General features: G+C 36.6%; 1 protein-coding gene across 3 annotated transcripts in view; it reads left to right on the top strand.

Annotated features, from left to right (window-relative positions):
• Nucleotides 1–24634, top strand: part of MDFIC (MyoD family inhibitor domain containing) — a 50280-nt gene that overhangs the window by 9827 nt on the left and 15819 nt on the right. For all 3 annotated transcript variants that reach the window (XM_080340686.1, XM_080340687.1, XM_080340688.1), the window contains exon 3: nucleotides 4047–4178. In XM_080340686.1, the coding sequence (XP_080196812.1) occupies nucleotides 4047–4178 (132 nt within the window). The remainder of the gene's footprint in view (nucleotides 1–4046; nucleotides 4179–24634) is intronic.

The following is a 24634-nucleotide window of genomic DNA, read 5'->3' as shown; positions in this document are numbered from 1 at the left end:
TCTTCCTTATTTAAACCTTAAACTTGCACTAATCTCTAGACAAGTAGAGTTTGTGCCCATGCTTACCTTCAGGGTAAATCACAGGGTACTCTGTGCGGGTGTCACTCCCGTGGGGCTTTTGGCTAGAAGCTCTTCAGCTCAGGGACTGCTGTTAGTTTAGGAGAGGTACGTAGGCACAAAGGTTGCTGGTGTGAGTGCTGCATGGTGATAGGTAAGAAGACTATGTGGCTTTTGTGACATGACCTAGAGTAACTTACTGCAGTTTTGAAGAGGGGTTGTATTTCTACCTCAGCGCTGCAAGACTTAGAACATAATGAGTCTTTTCTTCCCACTGCTAGGAAGAGCATCTCTTCTACTTCTTGGCTGTCAGTTTTGGAGTTTAGTCACATGAGAATAGAAGGGTATACAAAAGGAAGTAGAATCTAAAATACTATGGAAATATTACACAAAAGTTCTTAAGGTTAAGCCTGATTGAAACAGAGAACTGTTATAAATTTATTTGAAGATGCAATAGAAAAAAGCTGTATCTGTCTATGGCCAGATCCAGCCATTAGTATTTGTGCCAGCTGTAGGCTTTATTAAGGCTGCTCTGCCACAAGCATGGCACGTCACAGAAGATTAAAGGTTTTGTTTCAATTCTTACTGGACTTATAAACTGTTGCCATTATACTTATGCACCTAACACAAAAATAATGACATCAACGCAACACTGTCTTCATGTTATGATTAGTTGTTGTAGTTGCTATGTTGTAGTTGCACTTTCAGAGTTAAAAAAAAAAAAAAAAAGTGTTATGATCCCATCATCAGCTATGTAGGGAATAATCAAGACATTCCTTCATACTAAAACTGAGACCTGGTGCACATTCTAGGAAAAAATCCAAATAATCAGTCAGTGTTTGTATATTTTTAGTGTTCTGATGCATCAAAAAGGATGTATGAAAAAATCTCAAATGGTTTATGGTCTATGTTTTCTAAAGACCCATCATGCTAAGTCTGGCTCAGATGGAGTTAATTCTCTTCATAGCAGCTCCTGTGGTGCTGTGTTTGGGATGTGTGACTAAACCAAGGTTGATGGCACACCAGTGGCTTGTCTGTGGCTGAGCAGCACTTGCCCAGCATCAAGGTTTTTTCTTTTCCCACTCTACCAGCAAGTAGGCTGGGGGTGGGCAGGGGATTGAGAGGGGACACAACCCAGACAGCTGGCTCAGGTTGACCAGAGGGATATTCCATGCTATATAATGTCATGCTCAGCAATAAAAACTGAGGGGAACAGGTTTTGGGGGAGGTAGCTGTTGCTTGGGGGAGACAGCTATTGCTTAGAGGCTGGTTTTGGCATTGTTCTGCTTATGGGAGGTGGTGAGTGATTGCCCTTGAATCACTTGTTTTTTTTTCTTCTTCTTCTTTCCTTCACTTATTGAACTATATCTTGACTCATGAGTTCCTTCATTCATGCTCTTTCTGTTCTCTCCCATTGTCCCATGGGGGGCTGGGGATTAAAGGAGTGGCCGTGTGGTCCTTGGTTGCTGCCTGGGGTCAGCCCACTACAGCCACAGAGCAGCATCTGCCCAGAGATAGGGCTGCTCTGTGCAAAGAAAACATCAAACACATGTTTAATGGTGTAAGTTGCTGTCATGCACATTAATGACGAAGTCTTCACTTGAATTCAATAGGTCAAAGAACAGGTAATTAATGTTAATTGTTGTAAACTTCCTATTAAAATTGTTTGCTGTTCAATTGCAACACTGATTTTTTATTTATTTATTTTTACTTTTTAATAGTGACTCTTTCTTCTTTCTTTTTAACTGTTAATATCATTTATGTGGTTTTGACTGGCTGTTTACCATATCCAGCTAGAATAATAAAAGTAAACATGAAAATCACACATACAAACTACCTACAAAAAAAAATGAGAGAGGGAGAGAAAGATACTGAACCTAAAACAAGCAGAAGAATAAAAAGTAAATCCCTATGAATAATGATGACTGATTGTATTCTGCACTGCTTCAGACTTCCTAGATAAAAATATAATCTAGGACACTGAGGGTCCCATAATATTAGCATTAATATTTCCTTAGAGCCGTTCATTGTTTACTACGTGAAATAGTAAGGCTCCGAAATGTCATATCCTATACAAGGAAATTGTATACAGTAACTCTGCAGTTTTGTACTGCCACTACCAGGTAGATATTGTTGTAATCTTGGTGTTGTTACTGCAGTAATTTAAGAGCAAAATCTCTTAGAATAGCCCATTTAAGCTTACTCTATGTGGAAAGACAAGTGCTTTTACACTACATCTCTCCAGGACACTACTTACTTTCATTCAGCCCATTTCAAGGCACTTTTGAAACACATTTGCACCTAATACTGAACAGCACAGGTGAAATCATCATACTTCAATACATCAGGATTTGTATCTGATAGATATAAGGTAGAAATAATTTGTATCTAATGTCTGTCAAAGGGGTTGAAAAAAATCCATGTGGGTTTTCTTTTTTTTGGCTAGAAGGAGTATCTAGGTGAGATTAAGTCATCAGGGCAAGATCCAAAACTCATTGAAGTCAATGGAATCTTCCCAATAACTTCAGTAACTTTATATAAATCGCAGTAAAACAGTTCATCTCAGGATGGGCTTGAGGAAATATTCACAAGTTGTTGAAGAAATGATGGGAGGGAGCACTGAGAAATAAGTACCGCAGAGGTAGCTGGGTCAGACATTTCAGAGGAAATTAATAGAAGGGGAGCAACAGTGCTTGAAGGCACATGCTACTATACATACAATATGGCATATATTATTTTGAGTGATGTTCAATACCTCAGTTTAATAGGGTGGATAACAAAGGCAGAAAGTTAGGATTTAAAATCAAACTGCTGTTGGTTACATAAAGAAACTAACCTTTAATATGTCACAGTACCAATAAGTGATTTTTCTGTGTCTTGGGACTGGAATCAGTGCTTTACTAGAGGACATGATATCGTTACGTTGTGATAAGTGGTTTATAAACACATTCTTGTTTGAAACAAATAAATAAGAGTCAACAGACTTTTCAACAGTTGCTCGTTTAGATTTACTATAAATATTAAATGTACGCATACTCAAAAAATACTCAAGACTTAAAATATTTAGTGTTTTACAGATCCCTCTAGTAAGTGAAATAAACTGATAATTTGTCACTGCGAATAATGAACGAAGTAATTCCAGATCTGGATATTCCTCGAATGCCAGTAGGAAAAACCTGTAGCAATCAAGAAGAGAAAGATTTTTATCTGTGAATTTGTCTCTTAAAAAAATAATGACGGCAAAAATGAAAGCTGCCACTTTGCTTTGAGAAAATGCAGGTCTGTGTGTGTTAACTGGCAAAATAATCAAATCAACGAGATCTGCTATCTTGTGAAATAAGCTTAAGAATCCCTCAGATAACCTTACCATGGAAGTTTCCCTACATCTTTTAAATACTTGGAGAGAAGAAATAATTTTTCCTTTCCTCATAGGCTAAATGTGGCCTTTTATTCAGGAATGACTTCTAAAAGCTATTTTTTTCAACAAAAAAATGGTAATTGTGTTATAAAAAAATTCTGAATTTCTGTACTAATAAGTTTTGAAGTTTCAATATTTGTCTTTAATTATGTGTTCAGCTGTAAATAATGGAGAACAGACTTTTGTGGAATTCTTGTGGCTTTTATATGCCAGAGCCACATGAACCTAGGCAAACCCAATGTTTTTTTGGTGTGACATAGCATTTCAAATTTTAATCCAAAAATGTTGTGGACGGTAAATAAATATAAACAAACTCAAATGTAATTTGCTGATACAAAACTTGTTGTGTATTATTTGGTATGATTAAACACAGTACAAGAAGTCTTTATCTTAAGGAGGAATTATTTTGATCTGGACAAGAAACAAACTGAAAATTAATATGAATTATTTCTAAGGAAACTACATGAGACAAGTTATATTTTATGCTCTTTTGGTTTTAATTTTCAAAGGTAAGTTTTGTTCACGTAAAGGAAAAATACCATAGAAACTAATATCTTTTCTTTTGACTTAGAAAAAACTGACCAAGAGAATACCGGGGCAGGAGTTAAAGACATAAACCAGCCTTCCAGTAACCAAAGTATACAACCAGAGATACAAGACCAGTCTGTCCGGGAAAATCGCACTGATGGTGACCTCATCAGAAGTAAGTATTTCCAGAACAAATTGCTGCCATTTAGGCTTGCTTTCACAGTGCAATGGGATACTGCCTGTTGACTTAGTTAAATGTGTGTCAAATGCAATTGTGTTGCAACTGTAATGCATGTCTACCAAATTTATTTCCCAGAATGACTTCTGTCAGCATACATAAGCAGTGGGATCAAAGAAAGGTGTGATTTGAGTGGTGCAGTATAATACAGACCTCTCTGACATCTACATTTTAAAGTGTTAATGTCATATTTTCCTCTTATTGTTCTTATTGAGATCTGTATATTTAGTAGGCACATGAGCTGCAGTATGCAACTGTATTAGGAGGTATCATTGTTTTTGATTTCTCAGGTTATACATTTAAATGGTAAACTGAGAGCAGTTGCTCCCAGATGCAATGAGTACTGGTCAGGTGTAAATTTGTAAAGAGTTTTGAATCTTAAAGTAGTTACTTCTTTCAAAACTAGAAGAATGCTGTAAGACAAGGGTTTAGGCCTATGCTATTGAACTGTGTTTGTTTAAAAATTAGCTTCTACAAGTCTGCGTTCCGAGTGCATGTCTTGGATGCTTTAAAACCCCAAAAGGTATGCAAGGTTACTCTCATTTTTCAGTCTTGAATTGAAGATCATATACTGTCCAAATGATCATCCAGAATTGCACCCTCCTGAGGCAAAAATATTTCTGTCAATTGCCAGAGCTAATACTACTTTAAAACTCTGTGAATGCTTGGAAGTGAGTTGCTCAAGGGAGGGGCAGCATGAGAAACTGTGCTCTAATTATAGGGTGTATTCAGAAAGCAAGTGGACTAAATGCCGAGTGGTGCTCCAACCCTCTGGGATCCTTGTCTGACCACACACTTCAGGGTCAGCCTGTCTTTACACTCTGCACGTACTACACGATACCCAGTGGGTACATTGATATTTCTGAATCTGTCAGTTGTCGTAACTGGTGATTTTCTCTGGAGCTATCTGTTTGTTTTGTTTTTAATCTTATCTATGCAATCAACTTTTTCTGAACATTGTGTTAGCATTTAAAGTTCTTTTCAAATCTCAGTTAATCCTTTTTTTCTAAATAATGAATCCCAGTAAATATGGATACCCTTAAGGTACTGAATAGTAATCTAGATCCCTTAACTTGAGTTTATCATGTCAGATATTCATCTGACAATGTAGAAAAAAATCTTAAAGGGCTATAGAGGGAGAATTTTCCTGCACAGTTTGAGAATTTACTTAATCCCAAAAGATTATTATTTTGGACTATCCCTGGACAAGCAATTGCTTTGTGTTTGTGTGGGGGACCTGGGCAGGTACATATGGCATCTACTGCTTTTGGAGTGGCCTCCTCCTCATTCCATCTTCCTAGAGGCTTCTTTTTTCCCAGACCTGTGGGAAAGCAGATTTGTTTCGTAGCAGTTAGCAGTGTGCCTGAACTATGGAGGAAAGGACCAAGGACAGTAGGGTGGAGCTCTGCTTTCTCTAATCTAACATACTGCAGCAGCTGCACTGGGGAAGCCGGAGAGGAAAAGGTAACTTTTTCAATGTATATTAGAAATTGCAGCAGGTTTTGCAAGTCCTTGGCAATGAAGGAGGGGTAAACTGAGTTGACAGTTATATGCAATTATATGTCTCTGTGATGGGAAGGTTAACTGAATTAAAAAAAGTAACAGGAAAAAAGGTGAAGATAGGATACATTTTTGAGGTAAGTATGTATGTGTGATGCACTGCTGCAGTGTGAATAACTGTGCTTCTCCTGGAGTCACTAATAGTTTTACCTTTGACTTTGTGAAAAGCAAATTTAGGTGGAAACTAGAAGTTTCTGAAACTTCTAGTGTTTAAACAGTGTTTTGTATAGTAGTGGCTTTGTTACAATACATGTTTGAATAGCTGTTATGATGCAAACCTCTCTTTCTTTCAAATTAACATGGTTTTTTTTTTAACCTTTAAGACTGAAGTCTTCTAGATGGAAGAAACAAAAAAAGAATGTGAAAATGTGAAAAATTGAAGTAGCTTCATGTGTTTGTTTTTTTTTTTTTTTTTTTAGATATTTTTATATATATATATATATATATTTACGTTTTCTGTGTGTATGCTTTGTTTTGGAGAGGGTGGGCTGTGGCTCTGAGTAGGAGAGTCTGTTCTATTTAAAAAAAAACTTGAGAAACAGTGTTTGCTTCAATTACAAGTACTTCTTGTACCTTGCAAAAATGTTACTACGTGTTCTACCTATTAACTAAAGTTCGAAAAATAGAAAAAGTACAGCAAAGAGAAGCTTGTTTATCACAAATGTTACTTGGTAATTTCACCTTAAATGGCAAGCATTGTAGCTCAGAATGGCTATGATTCAACCAGATCTATTACCCCACTAAAGTTTGCAATATATTGCATATTGAAAGAAGCTTTAGGTTAGAAATAAACAGTGATTTGATCATTACAGTCTACTTCAAAACTGTTTCTAAAGAAAATTTTAAAATTGTTTTAGACAGTGCATACTTTAATTTTGTCAGATATTAACAACAATTCACCCCTATCTTAATGATTCAGTTCCTTTTTTTCCCATGCAGATTGTTTTCCACCCCCACAGTTGATACATACTCCATTTGTGTTAGCCTTAGTTTTCACTTTATAAATGTTTCCAACATTTAATTTCCAAGATTTTCCTTGTTTGCAGCTGTTTTATTCTGCTGTTATATGGAAGAAGATTAATCAGTCAGTTTTACTGGCACACCAACAATGAAGTCCAGTGTTAGAGGCTCTGTAATGACTTCATTATGTATGATTTCTCATTTGCACTTGTGAACTCAGTTTACCAGGCAACATCAATAAACTAAAATGCTGCCCTCATTTTCCACAGTAAGGCGTTTTCAGTTCACCTTGCCCTTGCAGTCCTTTTCTCAAGTTGCCTTTTTTTCATCTCTAGATGATGAGATTTCCCCCAGATTAGCCCTTTCTCCACCTCCTTTGGGGCATCTCTTGTCCCCGGAATGAAAACTTTCATAATATCCTGGTTGAATGGCTAATCTTACCGGAAGCTTGAACCAAGGAATTAATCATTTTTGAAAAGAATTTGAGAGTCATGGTAGAGGAATATTAGCTTCCAGTGCACTACTGCTTCATAAGGTTATTGTATACTGACATATAAACAGGGGAGAGCTAAACAAGAAATTGGTTACTACCTTTCTGTATTAATTGTTAATGCACTTGCATAACTGTTACTGGAATATTGTGTTCAGCTGGAGAAGGGTCAGGGGAGAACCACAAATATCTTAGGAATGACTGGAGTAGTTGAAAATATGCCTTATTGTGGAAAAACTCCTGGAGTTCAATCTGTTTATTGTTAGCAAGGCGGGTAAAGAGGGGCTTGCCGAGTCCCTGAGAAGCACGATACCACAATGAGCAGAAACTTGGTAAGACAATTCTTTAACTGTAGCAGACAAAGGGAGAACTAGATGTAATGTCTGAAGGTTCAGTTAGACTAGAAATAAGGTGTAAATTTTTTAACAGAGTATTTGAGAACAGGAGTAACTGCCAAATATTTGTTGGTTTTAGGTTTGCTAAATTGGCTTTACACTTCACAAGGTGGCCATTGCTATCCGTATCTTTAAATTTGAAAACCTGAGTGAGAGGGAGTCTCTTTTCCATTGCGTTTACCTAAGTCAGGATAACCTCTGTATTTTTCGTCTCAGGAATTCTTCAAAGAAATACTGAGACCTATCCCTTTCTCTTCATAGACACACACATATTTTGTATTTCGGGCTGTAGAGCTTCTGCTTTTCAAAAGAGTTTAGCCTTAGAATAGCTCCGTCTGCTTTTCCTTCTTCAGCAGTGCATTTTAAATATCTGCAAACACCTTTTGCTTATTTTCATTATGTGGTTTGGTGGCCTGTAATGGAGATGTTCTGCTTGTGTTATCACTCACCTTTGGCAAGTGAAAAAGAATGAATGTTAAAACGTGCAGCAGGGTAGCCTGTGGATGTAGGAATGAAGCCATAGGAGCCACAGTATCTGGCTTTGTTCTTTTGGGAAAGATGTTTTTCTGGGCTGAGTTTTTTTTTTGGTTGCTTGTTTGTTCCATCACATAAAAACAAACAAACAAACAAACAAAACAGGCTATAAAGGTGGATTAGAGAATATTTTGGCACAATTTTTATAGAGGGTACTAGGTTACCATCAATGTGTGGTGTAATGTAGGGGAAGCAATGTTTAGGAAGGAAGAAAATGCCAGTCTCGAGCACTATTTGCTTGTGAGGATTTAATCTCCTTTCCAGTTCACAAGCAGGACCTTAGCTATGTGATATTTAAGAAAACAAAAAACATCTACCATAGATTCAAATTGTCATGAATAATTGATTAATAATAATCCAATTCTCAAGATTAAATACCTAAAATATGCCCATGTTTTACAGATAGAAAGGTCATTGCTATCCATCATCTCCTAGCTTCAATTGCCTCTTTCTCCTCCATGAAACACCCTCCTGAGTGGTTCTTCAGAGAACGAGATGCTTCATTCAGCTCTGTGCGGATTAAAAAATTTTGCATGTTCTTGTGCCCACTATTAATTTACTACATTCTTCTTTATTGCATTTTGTTTTATTGAAATATAAATAAACTTAGATTTTTTTAGTCTGTTTTCTGTATTTTTCTGCTGACATTTTTACATGACTATATATTTAATTTTAAGATTTGGAAGTTACCCTTTCCTACTGGCTAAGTAACTGGATAATTTGCATAGTATAAATTATGGAGTCTGGGTATGGGACTTTTTTTCCCCAATAAGAAGAAGATAATCTGCTTTTAGAACTGTTCTTTTTGTTTTATTTTAATCCAAATATCTTTTCTTGGCTAATTTACAGTGCACAGTGATTTTACAATTATTGTGATTTCAGATGACTGTGTTTATTCTGTGTAAAAATAATGCAAAGTACTTGAGATAACTTAAATGGTTTTATTCAAAGATAGAAAGTATGACAGATACTGTCTTCTTGAAAAGCAACTGAGTGTGTGAGTACAGAAATCACAGAAAATAGATTAATGGAAATTATTCAAAATATATTGCTGAGTCTAAAAGGTGTACTATTATAATTAAAGAAGTGATTTGTGTACAATATTCCAAATATACCCGGGTATTTGCTTCATGTGGTTGTGAAAAAGTGTCAGCCAATGAATGAACAAAACTTTAATCAGTTCAACACTTAATAACAGGAGTGCAGTATTTGGTATTTAGGTCCTTCTTTAAAAAACATAAACCTTGAGCTGGATGTGGAAGTAAAGGAGGTGTGAAGGACCTCCCTGAGAACTCCCCTGCCAGAGAGGTTTTCTAATCCTCTCCCCAGCAGATACCTGGCCTGTGTCTCTTCTGTTTCTCTCCCCAGCCTGGCAGATCTTTTACTAGTTCTGTTCCAAAGTCCTCGGAAGACTTTTTTCATACTTATTGAGGAGCCTGATGGGTTTTTATCTTCTTCCTAACCACTTACAAGATGGCTGACAACATGTGCATTTTGAAAATATTATTTGAAAATATTGTGCATCAGCTAGTTCCCTTAGCACAACACAGGAGGTGAAATAGGATTTCTTATGATAGTTTTGGCTGGGAAGTAGTTAATTTTCTTCATAGCTGCCTACCAGGTTTACAATGTGGCAACTTTTCAGCCACTAGATAGTGAAATATTACTTTGATTATACAAACTGGACGAAAGCTCACTAAGTATGTTGTACAGCATACTCAGAGTGTTCATGCAAGTCAAGATAAGGCATCTCATAAGGATGGTAGTGAAAATTATGCTGTTTAAAAAAAAAAAAATTGTGATTTAGTTGGCTTGAAGGCAGGCTGGCGTATTGTGCATCAGTACTAGGGCCTGTGAAGGGCCCATGGATTTACTTGTACTGATGATATACCAATTGAAGGTGAGGAGAAGAATGAATAACAATGCTCTTGCAGTAGGCTGTGAAATACAAATGGCAAATCAGAAGTCAGTGCCATCAGAACACAGAGACCAAGCATTTTCGGTATTCCAAATAAACTCATCAGATTTTGCAGCTGGTGCACACATAGGCAACTGGAGCTCAGGTTCACTACTGATCATCTGATAGCTGTATCCTTACATGTTCAGTCTTCAGAGTTTAAGACTGGGTCTTTGGTGTTTGCAGAAGTCATCTGTGGAATGACCAGAGTGTTGCTGAAGTTAGTAATCCCTTGCTTGTAAACAGAGCTGCTGTGGGATGCAAATGTTTTCTGTGTGGCCTCTTCAATGTCACTCTAGGTTGAATGTTCTGAAGCAATGCAATTAATGGTGGACTGGGATAGGTGAGGAATTTGGGTAGTCTATGGTGACTCCATGTGGAGAAATAAACTTCTTGCTGTTGTTGACTCATTTACAGAATGGTAGTCGAACTTCAGTGAGAACTTTAAACTGCACCAGATGACCATAAGATAGATGCATGTATTCCGCATATCACTAGGAGCCAGAATTACCTGGAGCCTTTCATTTTCTGTTTTACCTTATTGCTGACTCTCAGAACATCATCTGAATTTATGGTCTGAGGCTGGGGAAGTTTGGATGTCAGTAATCATCAGTACCAGACAAAGGTGAATTTCTTCAAGTAACATGAAGATTACTGTGCTTGCTGTGTTTAAGCCTGAAGTAAATTGTATCTTAATTTCAGAATATTTTACTTTGTTATATTGGTACTGTCTCAGAATTAATGTGCTGTTATGCCTAGGTGGGAAAGACTATTTATATTATTTTCCTGATTAGTTCTTCGTATAGGGGAAGGACTACAGTATATTTGTAGTGTTTCCTTGAAGAGGAAGAGTAATGAAACTCTGACTGCGTTCTACATGAAATGTTATACTACAAAACCAATGAGTCAGTGTGGTTTCAGTCTGCTATTTTCAGTGCTAACAGTATCCAGTTAGTCATTTTTAGAAAAGAAAACACCAAATTACAAAGTGCCTTAAAGTATCATCATGCAAGTTGTACTTTTAAGAACCTGTTTTCAGGCAAAAATGTCTTGAACATAAACCATAGCAAAAATCATCTTAGTTTTTCTCTTTTTAGATTATATTTTATCTTTGCTGTCGTGTGTGAGGAAGGCTTAGAATAAGTTTATACAGCTGAAAAGTAGTACTACATATTGTGTGAACATCAAAATAATTAAATTAATTCTTCAAAATGTAGGGAGCCCAAATAGTTTTTAATCTTTAGAATTTTGTATTTACTGATAAAAAAGTAAAAGATGAAGAGGGGCACAGCAGAAGGCTTAGCTAAGTAATTACGGTCATACATTTTTCTTCTTTAAATAGCTATCTAGAGGAAAGAAAGGTCTGAATACTACTACTTGGTCTGCATTCTAGTAATAACTGCAATACGAAAGTACCCACAACTGTCTTTCCCTGAAGGTATTTTTGTAAGAGACAAGGAAAATCAGGAGCCTATGACCTATTTGCATGTTGTTGTGGTGGTGGTTTTTTTGTTTTCTCTTTAAAAAAAAATAATAAAAAACAATTCCTCGTGATCCAAACCCAGAGAATCCCTTTGAAAACCATTCAAATGTCAAACAGCTGTGGCCACTCAGGCTATTTCTAATACTAGTTTTGTTAACTCATTATACTGATGAGGTAGGCCTCCAGAAATATTGAGGCTTGGTTTAAGAGAATGGTGAATTATTTGCCACTTGAGCATTAACTATTTTTAAATGGACTGTAGTGCTCTGGCTTGTGAGAAACATGTTTTTGTATGAAGACTGCTCTTGAAATTTGTGATAATGAAGTGCGAACCCATTGCATTCTAACAGGAGCTGTCAAATTCTGAGTTTTATGTCTGGACCTCTGAAAATCAGAGACTTAAATTTTACTTTTAAACCTGCTACCCTCAAATTCTAATGCAGTATCTCAATTATCAAGTTTTTACTTTAATCTGGAGATAGAAATATTATGACACTTGTTTAGAGAAAATGATAAGATTTAGCAATGCTAATGTTAACGACAGAAGAGTTTCAACTAAGAGACTGTTTCCTGTTACAGAGGTTCCTCAGGCTTAAGTGAGTTTTATTGATTTACAGCTCAGACTTAAGGTTGTATAATGTTTGCATAAAATGTTATGAAGTTTGCTTTTGAGACAAGTCAAGTAGAGCAAACTGTTAGGCAAGCTTATAAAATATGTGGCCTATGAGTCAGATTTGACCTGCAGGGCAAGTTTTTGCCCCTGAGAGAGAGCATAAGATATTTGCCCGTTCTTCAACAGAGCAGGAGCAAGCCTGTCTTCAAGTGTGGGTCTGAAATACATCTTTCTTCAAAAATAAAACCTCTTAGCCAGTTAGAAGGCACATACCTTTTCCCATGTCCTTTCTCTATTAGGATAGATGCATATTTTAACTGTATTCTATAAGTTGCAAGTTTACATAAAATTCACATTTTAGCAAAAACGCAATGGAAGATTATTATGCTGACCAAAACTGGCCATAAAAGCAGTGTCAAACCAGAGTGAACATCTTTTAGTTCTGTACAATTCAGGAATACAAGAGATTACTGAACAATACTAATAGGGCTCTGTGGCCTTCTTGAACAGAAATAATCTGGCAAAAGCTTTCTTTCGTTATCACTTCTGCATCCACATGAGGGATTCTGCTGGGAAAGCTGGAATAGGGAAAGAAGTGTGGGTGTCAGTATCAATATTTCGTTGGATATTTGTGGAACAAGTCCTTATGGAAAATGAGAGAAGACTTGTTTGTTTAGCACAGGGAAGGTTCTCGTAGAATAAGCCACTTTGCTCTCAAAATCTGAACTCAAGAGTTAGACATCTGTTTCACAGTGACTGTAATGGAATGGCATTTGAAAGTTTTGATTGTTAAAAAAATGTTTTAGAAATTATCCTAATTTGGGAAGACAGTAAAGGATATGGTGCAAAGGGAAGTGGTGGCTATCGTGGTGGAGTCAGTCTTGGAAGAGGGCTGAAGGTTTGTTCACTTAATACATTGTGCTGTGACCTCTTTCCTGTATTTATTTTATAAAGTAAAAAGAGAGAGAAAAGACTGATCCATCCCTGTTACAGTTACTGTCTCTAAGCCAGTTTTTTCTGTTTGCATAGTATTCTCTAGTTCCCACTTACTCTCTTTTTGTTGTTTTTTTTTTTGTTTGAACAATCCTTTTTCCTGTTTTCCCACTTCTGTGTTACAATTACATGCATGTAACCAATGACAGGAAGGTTGTGCTTAGAGGCTGGCTGGAAATGTTTTTAAAGTGCTTCAGCATAAAGGCCTGTTCACTTCTGCTTCTGTGTGTTAATATAAACATTTAAGTTATTTTGTAAGTAGCAGTGAACCTTCTAATCACAATAAGTATTTTGACTATTGCAGAATTAACAGTAAATTAAACATTATGAAAAAGTACTGTATATTCAGGAAGGAAAACCCAAAATGCTAAATATTACAACACACTTTGAAAATTTCAGCTTCTGGAGTCATGATTATGCCATATTTAAATTTTCATAAAATAAACAAAAAATCAACCTAGTCTTAGGCTGTAGCTGCTGACAAAAGTGGAAATTTAGTCTCAAAATTGAGAATACTTATAAAAAGGATATATTTAAAAATAAAATATTGTTGATTTCTGAGTAATTTAGCTTGGCAGTACTACACTGCACAGAAACAAGGAATTTTGTCAAGATGAGCATAATACTAATTAAATATAGGTGGTAGGGAGATGTTCCCATTGTTCCCAGCCTGAGAAAATGATATGGCAAAATAAATTGTAGCTGGTTATGCTGAAGGAACAGTAAAGAAAAGGGTGCTGGAATTAACTCCAAGTGGCAGAGCTATAGCAGCAGTGCAAATAAAGTGGCAGATGGCACGAATAGAGTGGATAAGGATGTATCAAAACCAGTGCAGTTTTGTCCTTTTGGCAGTTGCTTGAATGGTTTCCTAAGAGCTTTTCTGTGTGGGGCCAAGAAATGCAAGAAGTGAGGCTGAGGTTTCCCAAGCACAAAACAGCTGCACAGCACAAAGTGGTGGAGGCAGAGGTTTGGCTCACCCATCGCCAGCCTGGGTGAGCTGCTGTTGCTGAGGATGACATCAAGGCTTTTGTGGGGCTGAAGGCTTGTGTGAGCAGTGAAGGAAGGCTGTTTGCACATGATGTAGTTGCTGTCTTTGCTAGGAGACAAGGGTTGCCACTTAACTTTGGATATTTTTGGATAAGAGGACATTGCTGCTTCAGCTGTGACTTTTTAAAGGTCTTGAACTGTAAAAGGACAAAAAAGAAATAATGTAACTGTAAATTCTGATTCTTTCGCTTAAAATGCTGTTTCTTTTCCGTGAAATCCTTCAGCTTATTTGCAAAACCTTGTAACAAAATGTTTTTAAAACTAAAAATGGACATCTTTCAGTATTGTGAATAACTGATACAGTAGAGATTACACTGCTGTATCATCTGCACTCCATTGAAAAAAAAAAAGTAATTGTGATTAGTCTACAGAAGGATTTTCTTTTTCTCTGCAGGTGAAGGAATTATGTCTTCTAAACAATATGAAACAATAGGTTTTCAGAAAAATAAGAGATCCTTGTTGCAAAATGAACTGATTCAAAGCATGTCCAAATTTAAATGCTACTTAATATTTTTAAACCAAAAGTGAAATAAATAAATTTCAATGGGCCAAATTATGTAGTTTGTAAGTTGAAAGAAGTATTGTTTGTATTTTAATAGACAATGCAAATGATTCCATATGTAAAGTTGAATGCTTTTAAACAAGTTGAAATAAGAATTCTTCCTTTCTGTATGTTAGAGATAAAAAAGAGTATTCTGCTGCTATTCAGTCAGTTCTGCAGTATAAGGACTTGCAGGTGCTCCTGGCCTCTTCTATATGGAAATCTTTTGGGCACAATAATTTCATAGAGATATATATCTTCTTTAATGAATGGAGTGGAGAATCAGAATTTTAGCTCAGTTATGGGACGAAAGAAAAAGGTTTTACAGGTAATCTAATCCTGTTAAGACAATTTACCTATTTCTTCACATAATCTGATGCATTTGTTTCTCTGAATTTTTGTGCTTGTAGCTGTTGGTTACTGATTTGACACTTTATTTTTCTAGCAGGACTGATTTGTAACTGCGTGGCTCAGATATCAGAGCTGTCTTGTGAATTGTTTGAGCAGCTTGTGCTTTGCTTCCTCTCAGGAAACTAAGTGCATCGTTCTTACAGGAAGTTCGGTCTTCACTGGGCACGGTCAGCAATCTGACTTTTGCTCTGCTCTAAGGGATGTGTGCGTGAGCAGCAGGCAAAAACCCATTTAGCATATTATTTTTTTTACTGTATTGAATTAATATAGTGGAGGTCATGTGTGAAAGCTTGGCCAGGATGGGTGGGATTGTCCAGCTGTGTCAGAAGGAGGACTTCCTGGATCATTTTAGTAATATGGTAAATAAGAAGTAAAAACCATTTTCCTTTGTGCTAAGTATTGGTGACGATAATTCATGTTAAACACATTCAGGTTTGAATTGAAAACACAAATCTCTTAGTTGATAATTTTGTACATTCTGAAATATAGCATTGTCTTACCCTTCAGCATAGGAAACAATTTTTTTAATGTAAAACGGTTAAAGCACCTATAGGGTGGGAAAGGGAACAGACAGTGAGTTCTGATGCAGAGATGCAGCCTTTAGTCCATGGTTGCTTGCATTTTTGAATCTGGGGAAGGAAAGAAAAGAATTTAGGTTTTTCAAGAACTCTGAAAAGAGGAGTTTTCAAGGTGTATTCTGAAGGATCTGATTTGTACAGCTTGCAGAAAAAACATTTTTGGTGAGACTGTGCCATATCTCTTCAAGGCACACCAAATGGTTCAAAAAAGGAAAAAGAGCTCTCATTTCTGAGTCATCTTGATGCCAAGGTGGTATGTTAGTGGCATAAAGCAGCCCAAGAGCCAGCTTTGGTTATGGCAGCACTGCCTGGACTTTCTGTGTGTGACTCAAATTCCTTTGGTGACCTGGGGTCCCTGAAGTGCTTTGCAATGTGGAAGCCCCACTCATCCAGCCCATGGCTGTAGCAGCCAGCTGGATCAGTGACAGGGGTCTTGTGCCTATCGCCTGGGCCTTGCTTGCCATGAGAGAATTCCTGTGGCTGAAAGACATCCATAACAGAGACTAACCCTTCTCACTGTGTTTAGTGTTGTCCCCACAGATACAAGCTGCTTCTCTTTACCCTCACACTTCGCTTTTGCAGGACTGGGAAACAGATGGACTCTAGCTACACTCCCTACTACATTTCCACATCTTTTTTCTTTTTCTTTTTCTCCTACTGACAATTACTCTATTATTAACTATTCAGTCTGTAGTTACAACAGGCTGGGTCATGAAGAGTTATTGTTGTAGACCTCAAGTCCTCACCCTGCTTTCTGACACAGAGTTTCTGTTTTCCATCATGCCGCTATTGCTGAATGTGGCTGATTTTTGGCCTGGGCTGCAGGAGCCTCTCTGACCTCGAGCAGAAAGGGAACAGTTGCTTCAGTGCCAGATCACTGTATAAGGATGATGTGTTTATCTTTGTTTAATTTCATTGCTTATCAACTAGAGATTTATCATTTACTTCTTTTCTTACTTGTAAAATTTGCAGCAAATACTTCAGCTCTAGTGGGATTTTACTGGTGAATGTTTCTGTTTCTTCTTCCCTACTCTTTTCTGCCCTCACAAACTGAAGTGGCAGAACTCACTATATATATTTTTTTCCCTTTCTGTCTCCTTCCCCTCCAGTGCTGTCTTCTTCTGGGTTGTTGCTATCTGCTCTTTTTTCTTTTGATGTTTTTGCCCTACTGTTGTTTTAATAATGTAAAATCCCAAGTTTTAGCCTGTTCCTTGTGGTTATTGTCCATTTGTTTCTCCTGTTCCTTTTTCTTTGCAGCTGTGCTTTCTCTCTGTGGTTTTCTGGTACTTGATATCAGCTGATACCAAAATTAGCATCAGCTCTATGTTGCGAGAAATAATAACAGAGAGAAAATAAGTGCAGCAAAGAAATGAGAAACTCAGTTATCAATGTATGTATTACTATTTTTGTACTGATATTTGGTGTTTTCCTGCTATCTTTTTACATTACCCTCTCTCTGCTGCTGCTGTTCTAGTTTTACTCCTACTTTTTATTTCTGCATCTTGTTAGTTTTGTGAATGGTAGCATTGGGTGTTACTTAGAATTATGGAGATGACAAAAGACTGAGAGCAGGGGGTCAGATTCACATGTGAGGTAGAACACTTTTTGAAGTCTTCTGAAATTCTCTCACCTTTGTGAGTGGTGGACTAGAAATTAAGGGAACAGTCAATATTAAGGGAATTCCTCATTCCAAGTGTTTGCCTTCATGTTCTTTTTAAAACCAAGTACAGCCATGCTTTATGTATATTTCTATGAGTTTAGCTGAGCACTGTAATCTTGTAATCTGAAAACTCAGTAGATTTGGCCAGTGGAGAATAAACCTGACCTTTGAGTATTCTCTCACTCAGAGCTGAATGGCTAGGACTGCTGTTTGCCTCTTCAATCCCACATTCTTTCCTGCAGTGAAATGGCGTCCAGTTTGTCCGTAGTTGCTGGGGTTTTGAGGAAGGGAGCAGGAGATGCTGGAACCAAGAGGACCTGTTTGTGCACTTGCACAGGTTATGGCTGTTAATGACATTTGAGGTTATCTCTCCTGCCTGGCTCATCCTGCTGTGCCACTTATGAGGCAATATCCAGCAAGCGATATCCTGTTGTTTGTAGTTTCTCTTTGAAGTTTATTATTTGATTTGGGAACAGGTAACATAGTGGTGTGGGACATCAGAACTGTTCCAAACATTTTACTTAATGTCTTGAGTTCCATGGGACATCAGTGTGTCTTTAAGCAGCAGTATAACCATATGTTGTTGTAGGCACTAATTGCATAACTGCTGTAATTGTCATATCAACAGCTTGGGTTACTTTTCTGAGTCTAGTGATTAATTAACCTCCGTTTTAGAATGAAAGCTTCAAAACCAAAGCATTCTGTTCCTTGGTGAGATGGGATTTTATTGGATTGGCATCCCTTTATATCCTTCACTGTTTTGGGGACTGTGTGCACATTTAATGAATCACTGATTATTCAGTGATTGATAACTTTCAGCACTTTAGAAATTAACAAAGAGCCTAGTGATCTCTTTTTAAATTTTGGTATTATTTTGTTCTTATATTCAATTCCTACTAGTCACCGTGCATTATAAAGAAAGATTTAACAATAAGAACAGCAACAAAAGTAGAACATTATGCCTTTTAACAAGTTACCTATGTAGAAAACAGGAAGAAATAACTAGGCATTTTGCCTTAAATTAAAAAAAAAAATCACCTTCAGAAGTAATAGTAACACCATGAAATGTTGGAATGGTGACCACAAGTTAATCTGTCATGGCACATGTCTGTGCAATGATTGCCACTGCTCTAAGTATTTGTAATGCTATGAAACATAAGATAAAATAGGCTGCAGTTCTCTTCCAGTCCTCTAGCACAGGGGCTGATGTGGCCCCTGGTGAAAATGAATTTGACACCCCTGCGCAGAATGCATAAGGAGAAAAAAGGATAGATAAATGTTGCAAGTAGAAAGTTTGGAGTAAAATTTCCCACTTTTTAACATGGCTTTATACAGAAATTTATTCCCCAGGTGTATGAGTGTCTGTTACCTACAGTGTCCTGTTTTGTGTTTGGCTCTTCTCTTGGATTTTTCATGGCAAGCTACTGCTGCTTGTTATCAAGAAATGAAAAACCATATGCTACAGAAGGAACTGTATGTCACTTCAGGTAGATGTGGCTTAATGATCCTTGCATTATGTGCATCACCTTTATTTCTAGATATATTGTGATCTAGCAAGAATTTTCTAATAATCTTCAAAGTTCATCACAGGTGGCCATGTTTTCAGTCTCACTAAAAACATTAATAATGACTACAAGATTTGTGTATGATGAAGGAGAATTTACTGATAATTTAATGATAATTAGAAGACGAAAGGGTATTTGGATTTTGAGATGATTATCAAAAGAGAAGTAATTTAAAATGTTAAGGATTTACTCAGTTCAGTAATTTGCTGTTGCTGTCATTAGAAAAATCTGCAGGCATTTTTTCATTTTGAAAAAAAACATGTCAGGAAAGAGGATTTGTAAACAGATAAATTTGGTCCACATTTTCAGTGGGAAAGCCTATCAACTTTGTAAACCTCTGGCTATCAGCCCTTTTCATGCCTCCCTGTGGTAACTGCTTCTTTCTGGGTATGTCAAAGGCATCTTTATACAATTCCTGCAGCCCTTCAAACAGTGTGTAAGGTCCTGCGGTGCTTCCAAAGGAAGGCACTGCAGGTGTCTTTGCACAGATTTAAGAGTACTCTCGGCATCTTCTCATGCACTTGTGTCGCCTTCTTAGCCCATAAACACACATGCACACACGTGTTTGCCATTCTCCTCAGCCCTTCACCAACTGAGAGCTGAAGGGATAAAATGTCTTTTCCCTTTGTCCCCTGCCAGCCTCATTTCTGTTATACCTGGTGTTCCCTGGATGTGTTCTCAGACGTATTTTAACAAAGCGTTCTCAGTGTGATTCCTGTAAAACTCGTACCAGCAATTTTACTACAGTATTTTCATTACAAAGGACATCCTGTTTCATAATAATATAGTGTGTTCATTTTGAAGATGTCCTCATGTCTTACAAGAAGCAATTCTAAAAAAGTGGTTGATGCTGTTAGTTGGTACTTTGTTTTCTCTGTAAAGTCAGCATGGTATAAAAAATTCAGTGTAAAAAATTGATTTTAAAAGATAGATTGTACCTTGATGGTACCTTGTTATTTAGTTAATGTATGCCTTCTGTGATATGGAAGCTGCAGTATATGCTATTTATGTCCTAGAAAATATTCAAAAATAATTGCTGACAAAAGCCACTTCACAGGTTGACTCAGAGGTACGTCTTGTAATCTGAATGTTAATATTCTGGGTAGCTAGGCAGAGAAAACTATTGATGTAGTTTGAAGATCTATGTAGAGACTAGTCAGAATTTTAGTTAGAAAAGTGGGGAGGCAGAGAGATTGAGATATTTGAGTTCTTCCAGTTTCACTGAAATGTTATGCTTATTGAGTCTATGAATGCATACAATTTGTAATATTTTTGAAAAGGTAAGATTTTTTGCCAGTCAGTTTGAAGTGTTTCCTTTTATATATCAGGAATTTATGTCTTTTCCAGAAGCAATTTGGAATCACCTTAATTTTACTCTGGAATCCAGGCAGCTCCTGGTTTTACTGTGCAATCCATGACTACCTGTCATATGCTTTATTTCTCCCCTCAAGCTTAGGTTGGTGTTATGAAGAAATACTGACATAAACTGGAGGCCTGATTCTTACCTCCCTTGCACACGGTCTCTTCTGTGTTGTCCATACAGAGCAAGTAGGAGCAGCTATCACTGAGATCAATTTCCCAGCTCAATTTAGCATGTAGATCTTGGCTTTCTACATTCATCGACCCAAGCAAGACCTCTGTATTTCCTAAAAGAAGCTCATTCTCCTATCGTGGTTGTAACTGTCTTGGGAGGCAGACAAGTGTCTAGGATATTTTGAACTGAAATGATAGTTTGTATTTTCTCAGTATTTGAAAATGCCAGAGGTTATATTTTTTGCACCCGGAAGTCATGCATTTTTATTCCACCCTAGTCCACCTGCAAAAATATTGCTTCTGTGGCCTGATCTGATGTCATAAACTATTGTGTCAAAAATGAAGAAAACCAGCATTCTTACCTCTCTGGGTATGCAGTCAGATGACCCAGGCTGTAAACTGGAATGTGTATTTTCCACTGATGGCATGGACCTGCCTAGGAAACACCAAGGGCATGTGTATCAGCTACCTTGGAATTGCTTTTGATGTGATTAGGCTACTAATTAGCTGTCTCAATTCTTCTCTCCCTCCTGATGTTTCCCTTGGACTCCGAGGAGTCTGTGTTTTGTGAATGTTTGTTTTTGTGTTTTGTCTAAAATCCCTAATGATAGCTTAGACTGTCCTCTTTCGGCTGAGACTTTCCCTGTGTTTACATACATTTTTTCAATTAAATGCATGTATCAGGATTTTTCTCATAAGAATTGCTGCTATTTTGCAAGGTGTAAACAATATATTGTCAGTGTGCATATATATATATGCGTATTCATTTAAACTGTGCTAAGGATTTTACAGTCTGCATGAGAATGTGCGTAGTTACTTCAAAACCATCAAAACCACGGTAAATGTTTAGTACTTGAATATTTATTCAGCAGATAGTAACCTCACAATTAAATTGTTATGAAAGTCAGTTAAATAACAGCAGAAGTTATTGTATTAAGGCCCACTTTGCAGGGAAACCAATGACAAGGAAGCAGTGAAACACGCTAATAGATTATATGCTATAGCAATATATTGCCTTTTTATTGCTTTTCCACAGGCAGCAGATTCATGTATAGTTATTACTAGCTACATTATCTGCTAGTTTTCTATCAAAAAGATTCAGTCTATTGAATCATTAATCCAATATTTATCATTCTTATTGAAAATCCACTAGTGTTAGCACTGTATAAAATATTGACTTAAATCTACCGGTTTTGCTAAAGATTAAAAACATATTAACCTGAAAAGCACAGTCTTTCTTAGGACATTTGAAACTATTCATTGTGGATGTTTGAAATGACATTATTTCTATGTTGTGCAAGGAATGATTTTTTAAAAATCTTTAACATATAGTAAGTGACCAGTGCCATCCTGATTTGAAGATGCTGAATGTTCATCCAACTCATATTTGAAATTTTGATGTGTATTGCATTAGTTACTGAATATCAAGAATAAAATTTTTGCTCATACATAGAGTGTAAAATGGGATCTTTTGTAGCAGCACACGGCCTGTTTAGAATGATATAACAGGCGCTGAATGTTCACATATCAAACAAAATGCCATCTTTCTGTAGAAAAGAGGTGTCAAAAAGTTTCTTTGTACCTTTAACGCATGTGATTATGTAGTACAAAATGCAGAGTTTGTAAAATTTCTTGAATATACAGGCAAAAAATGAATAATTCAAAACAACTCATAAGTTCTACATTCTATTGTATCTTTTATAACGCAGGCAGAAGATAGCATTGTGTTCCCAGTAGAGCTGAATTTGCACAAGTTACACCTCTGAAAATGCCAGATGGTCTATGGTCTACTTTTGAGAGCTGTCACATATGTAAAGATTTGAAAAAAGAAAGACAGCTGAATGAGAGCAGTGGATCATTAAAGAGAGAGTGAGAGTCCCTGGATATCACTGTGTTTTAAGAAGCATTGTGTCGTTCCCCATATTACACCTTTTTTTTTTTTTTCTTTCTTTTTTCCTTTTTTTTTTTTTTTTTTTTTTTAGATATACACAACCTTTAAAAAATAAGGTAAAAATATTTCTGTTTTAAACTGAGTGGTTGTGGCTTAATCTGGGAACTGTCAATTGCTTTTGTTCTTTATGCTAGAATGCGGTCATATGGTTCCTAATTGGTTTCAAGTGTGTTTTAACCATAAGATTCAAGTCTCCCTAGTGCAAAATTATCAATAAAGTTAAAATAAATTTAAATTGAGATAACTAATCCATTTGGGGTTTTATTCCATTTTGATTTGACCTGCGTATCACATGTGAATACTGTAAAGCCAGTCAGCTAAAAAGTTGTATGTTAATACCAAAAGACTGAAGTGAGAGTACTTTGGGAACTGGGTTATTTAATAACAAATTAAAAAGAAAAAGCACCAAAAAACTCCCCAAACTCTTAGTAAAATTAATAATAAAAGCAAAAACATAGAACTGTTTAGATTCACCAAGACTTCCCATTCACTCACAGTTGGACAGAAACACATTTGTTTTTGAAGACTGAATTTTGGATAGTTTGTCAAGTTATTGTGTTATAGCAAAGTACCAAAAATATACAAACAATTCTAAGCTGCCACCACCAATTTAGTGGTCTTGGAAAAGGTCATAACTGTCAGTTTTAGAAACTTGTGTGTCCAGACATACAGAATTTTTAGTAAAGTCTACTGCTTTTATTTATTGAGGAAGGTTAACTCCTCCCCAGTAATTCTAGGTTATTGGTGCAAGTGTACCACACCACATTTGGGAATGATATGCAGCTCAATGTGAGGAAACATCATTACATGGAACGTCAAAAACAATGTCCCTCAATAGTACAATTTACATGTGAGTGGGATAATGCAAATAAAGCTATGGGAAGATATGGATATGAACACTGAATTTTAGAGGGTAAAATTTTAATTCCTGGTGTTGCCAAGGGCTTTATTTTTTTTGACTGTGTTTAGGTCTACAATAATAATTTCAAAATGGAAGGCATACCTTTCGATTTTTAACAAAATTAGTTTTGCACATGTTTGGAAAGATGACTTACACAAAGGGATCCTGGTCATATACTTTTAAAGAATCCTATTAATATAGGAGAAAACTCCTTAAAATTTGTTTTGGGGCCTTTGTGGAATTCTGGAATTGTTAACAGAATATGTACTACAAATTGAATTGCAGATTGAAGAAAGTGCCTTACTTATGCTTCTGTTCATAGGTTTTGCAAACACTAATGTAAAATTTAAAGGAGAAGTAGTTTCAGTGTTGCCAATGAAAAGCTTTTTGGGCAACAGTTTGTTGTTGAGGTGGCAGACCACATTGTGCTCCTGCTCTGTTGGCTGGGAGGTTCTTGAGCAGTTACTGTTGGTAATAGAAAGGAATGATCTTTGTCTTCCCTGCAACATCTTTGGTGAGGCTAAAGCATAAATGCTTCCCCCAGCCCTCCCTTTCTGTCCTGCAACAGAAAATTATCACTTCTGTAAAGTAGGTTCAGTCAGGGTTACTCTGACCTAGATAGATGTGGGCAGTCTAGAGTATCTTCTTAAAATCTTAGTTGGTGTGACTGAAAAAATCAAATGGCAGGAAAAAAAATGAGCCAGTTCATGTTTAAACTGTTATGCAAAATATCTCTTTTTGCCTGTGAACATGTGACCAGGACTTAAAGTTTATCTGAAGTTTAATCTGGACAAGTTTATGATAGTTGGAGGAAGCAATCTGAGAATGGTGTCAGTGTCCTTGATAAAAGGAAAGCACTGAGGGTGTGTCAGGCAAATTCAGAACTAAGTCCTTTTACACACCATGTTGGTCAATGTGTCCCAGTAGTATTTGTCTGAAAGTTTGGCCACTTGCACCTGAAGTGGCCAGTGGAAATGTTTCTTTTAGAGGAGGCTAACTATAAATACGTATACATATTGTTATCTTGGACACAGTGTAATCTACATACAAAGCTAGACTTCAGAATAATCTGAAAATGGATGTGGATCATCTGAAAAGAGAACGAAATACAGCATTCTTTTCCTTTACTGCTGGCACTGTATAATCTCTCTTCAGTTGCGTGCTCAGGGGAATCTGGGTTTTTAGCTTGATATTAGGTTAAAACCAGTTGAAGACTGGACT

Source organism: Nesoenas mayeri, assembly GCF_963082525.1.
Source record: "Nesoenas mayeri genome assembly, chromosome: 1".
Classification (NCBI taxonomy): domain Eukaryota; kingdom Metazoa; phylum Chordata; class Aves; order Columbiformes; family Columbidae; genus Nesoenas; species Nesoenas mayeri.
Note: the sequence above shows the minus strand (reverse complement) of the source record. Positions and strands in the feature narration are given on the sequence as shown.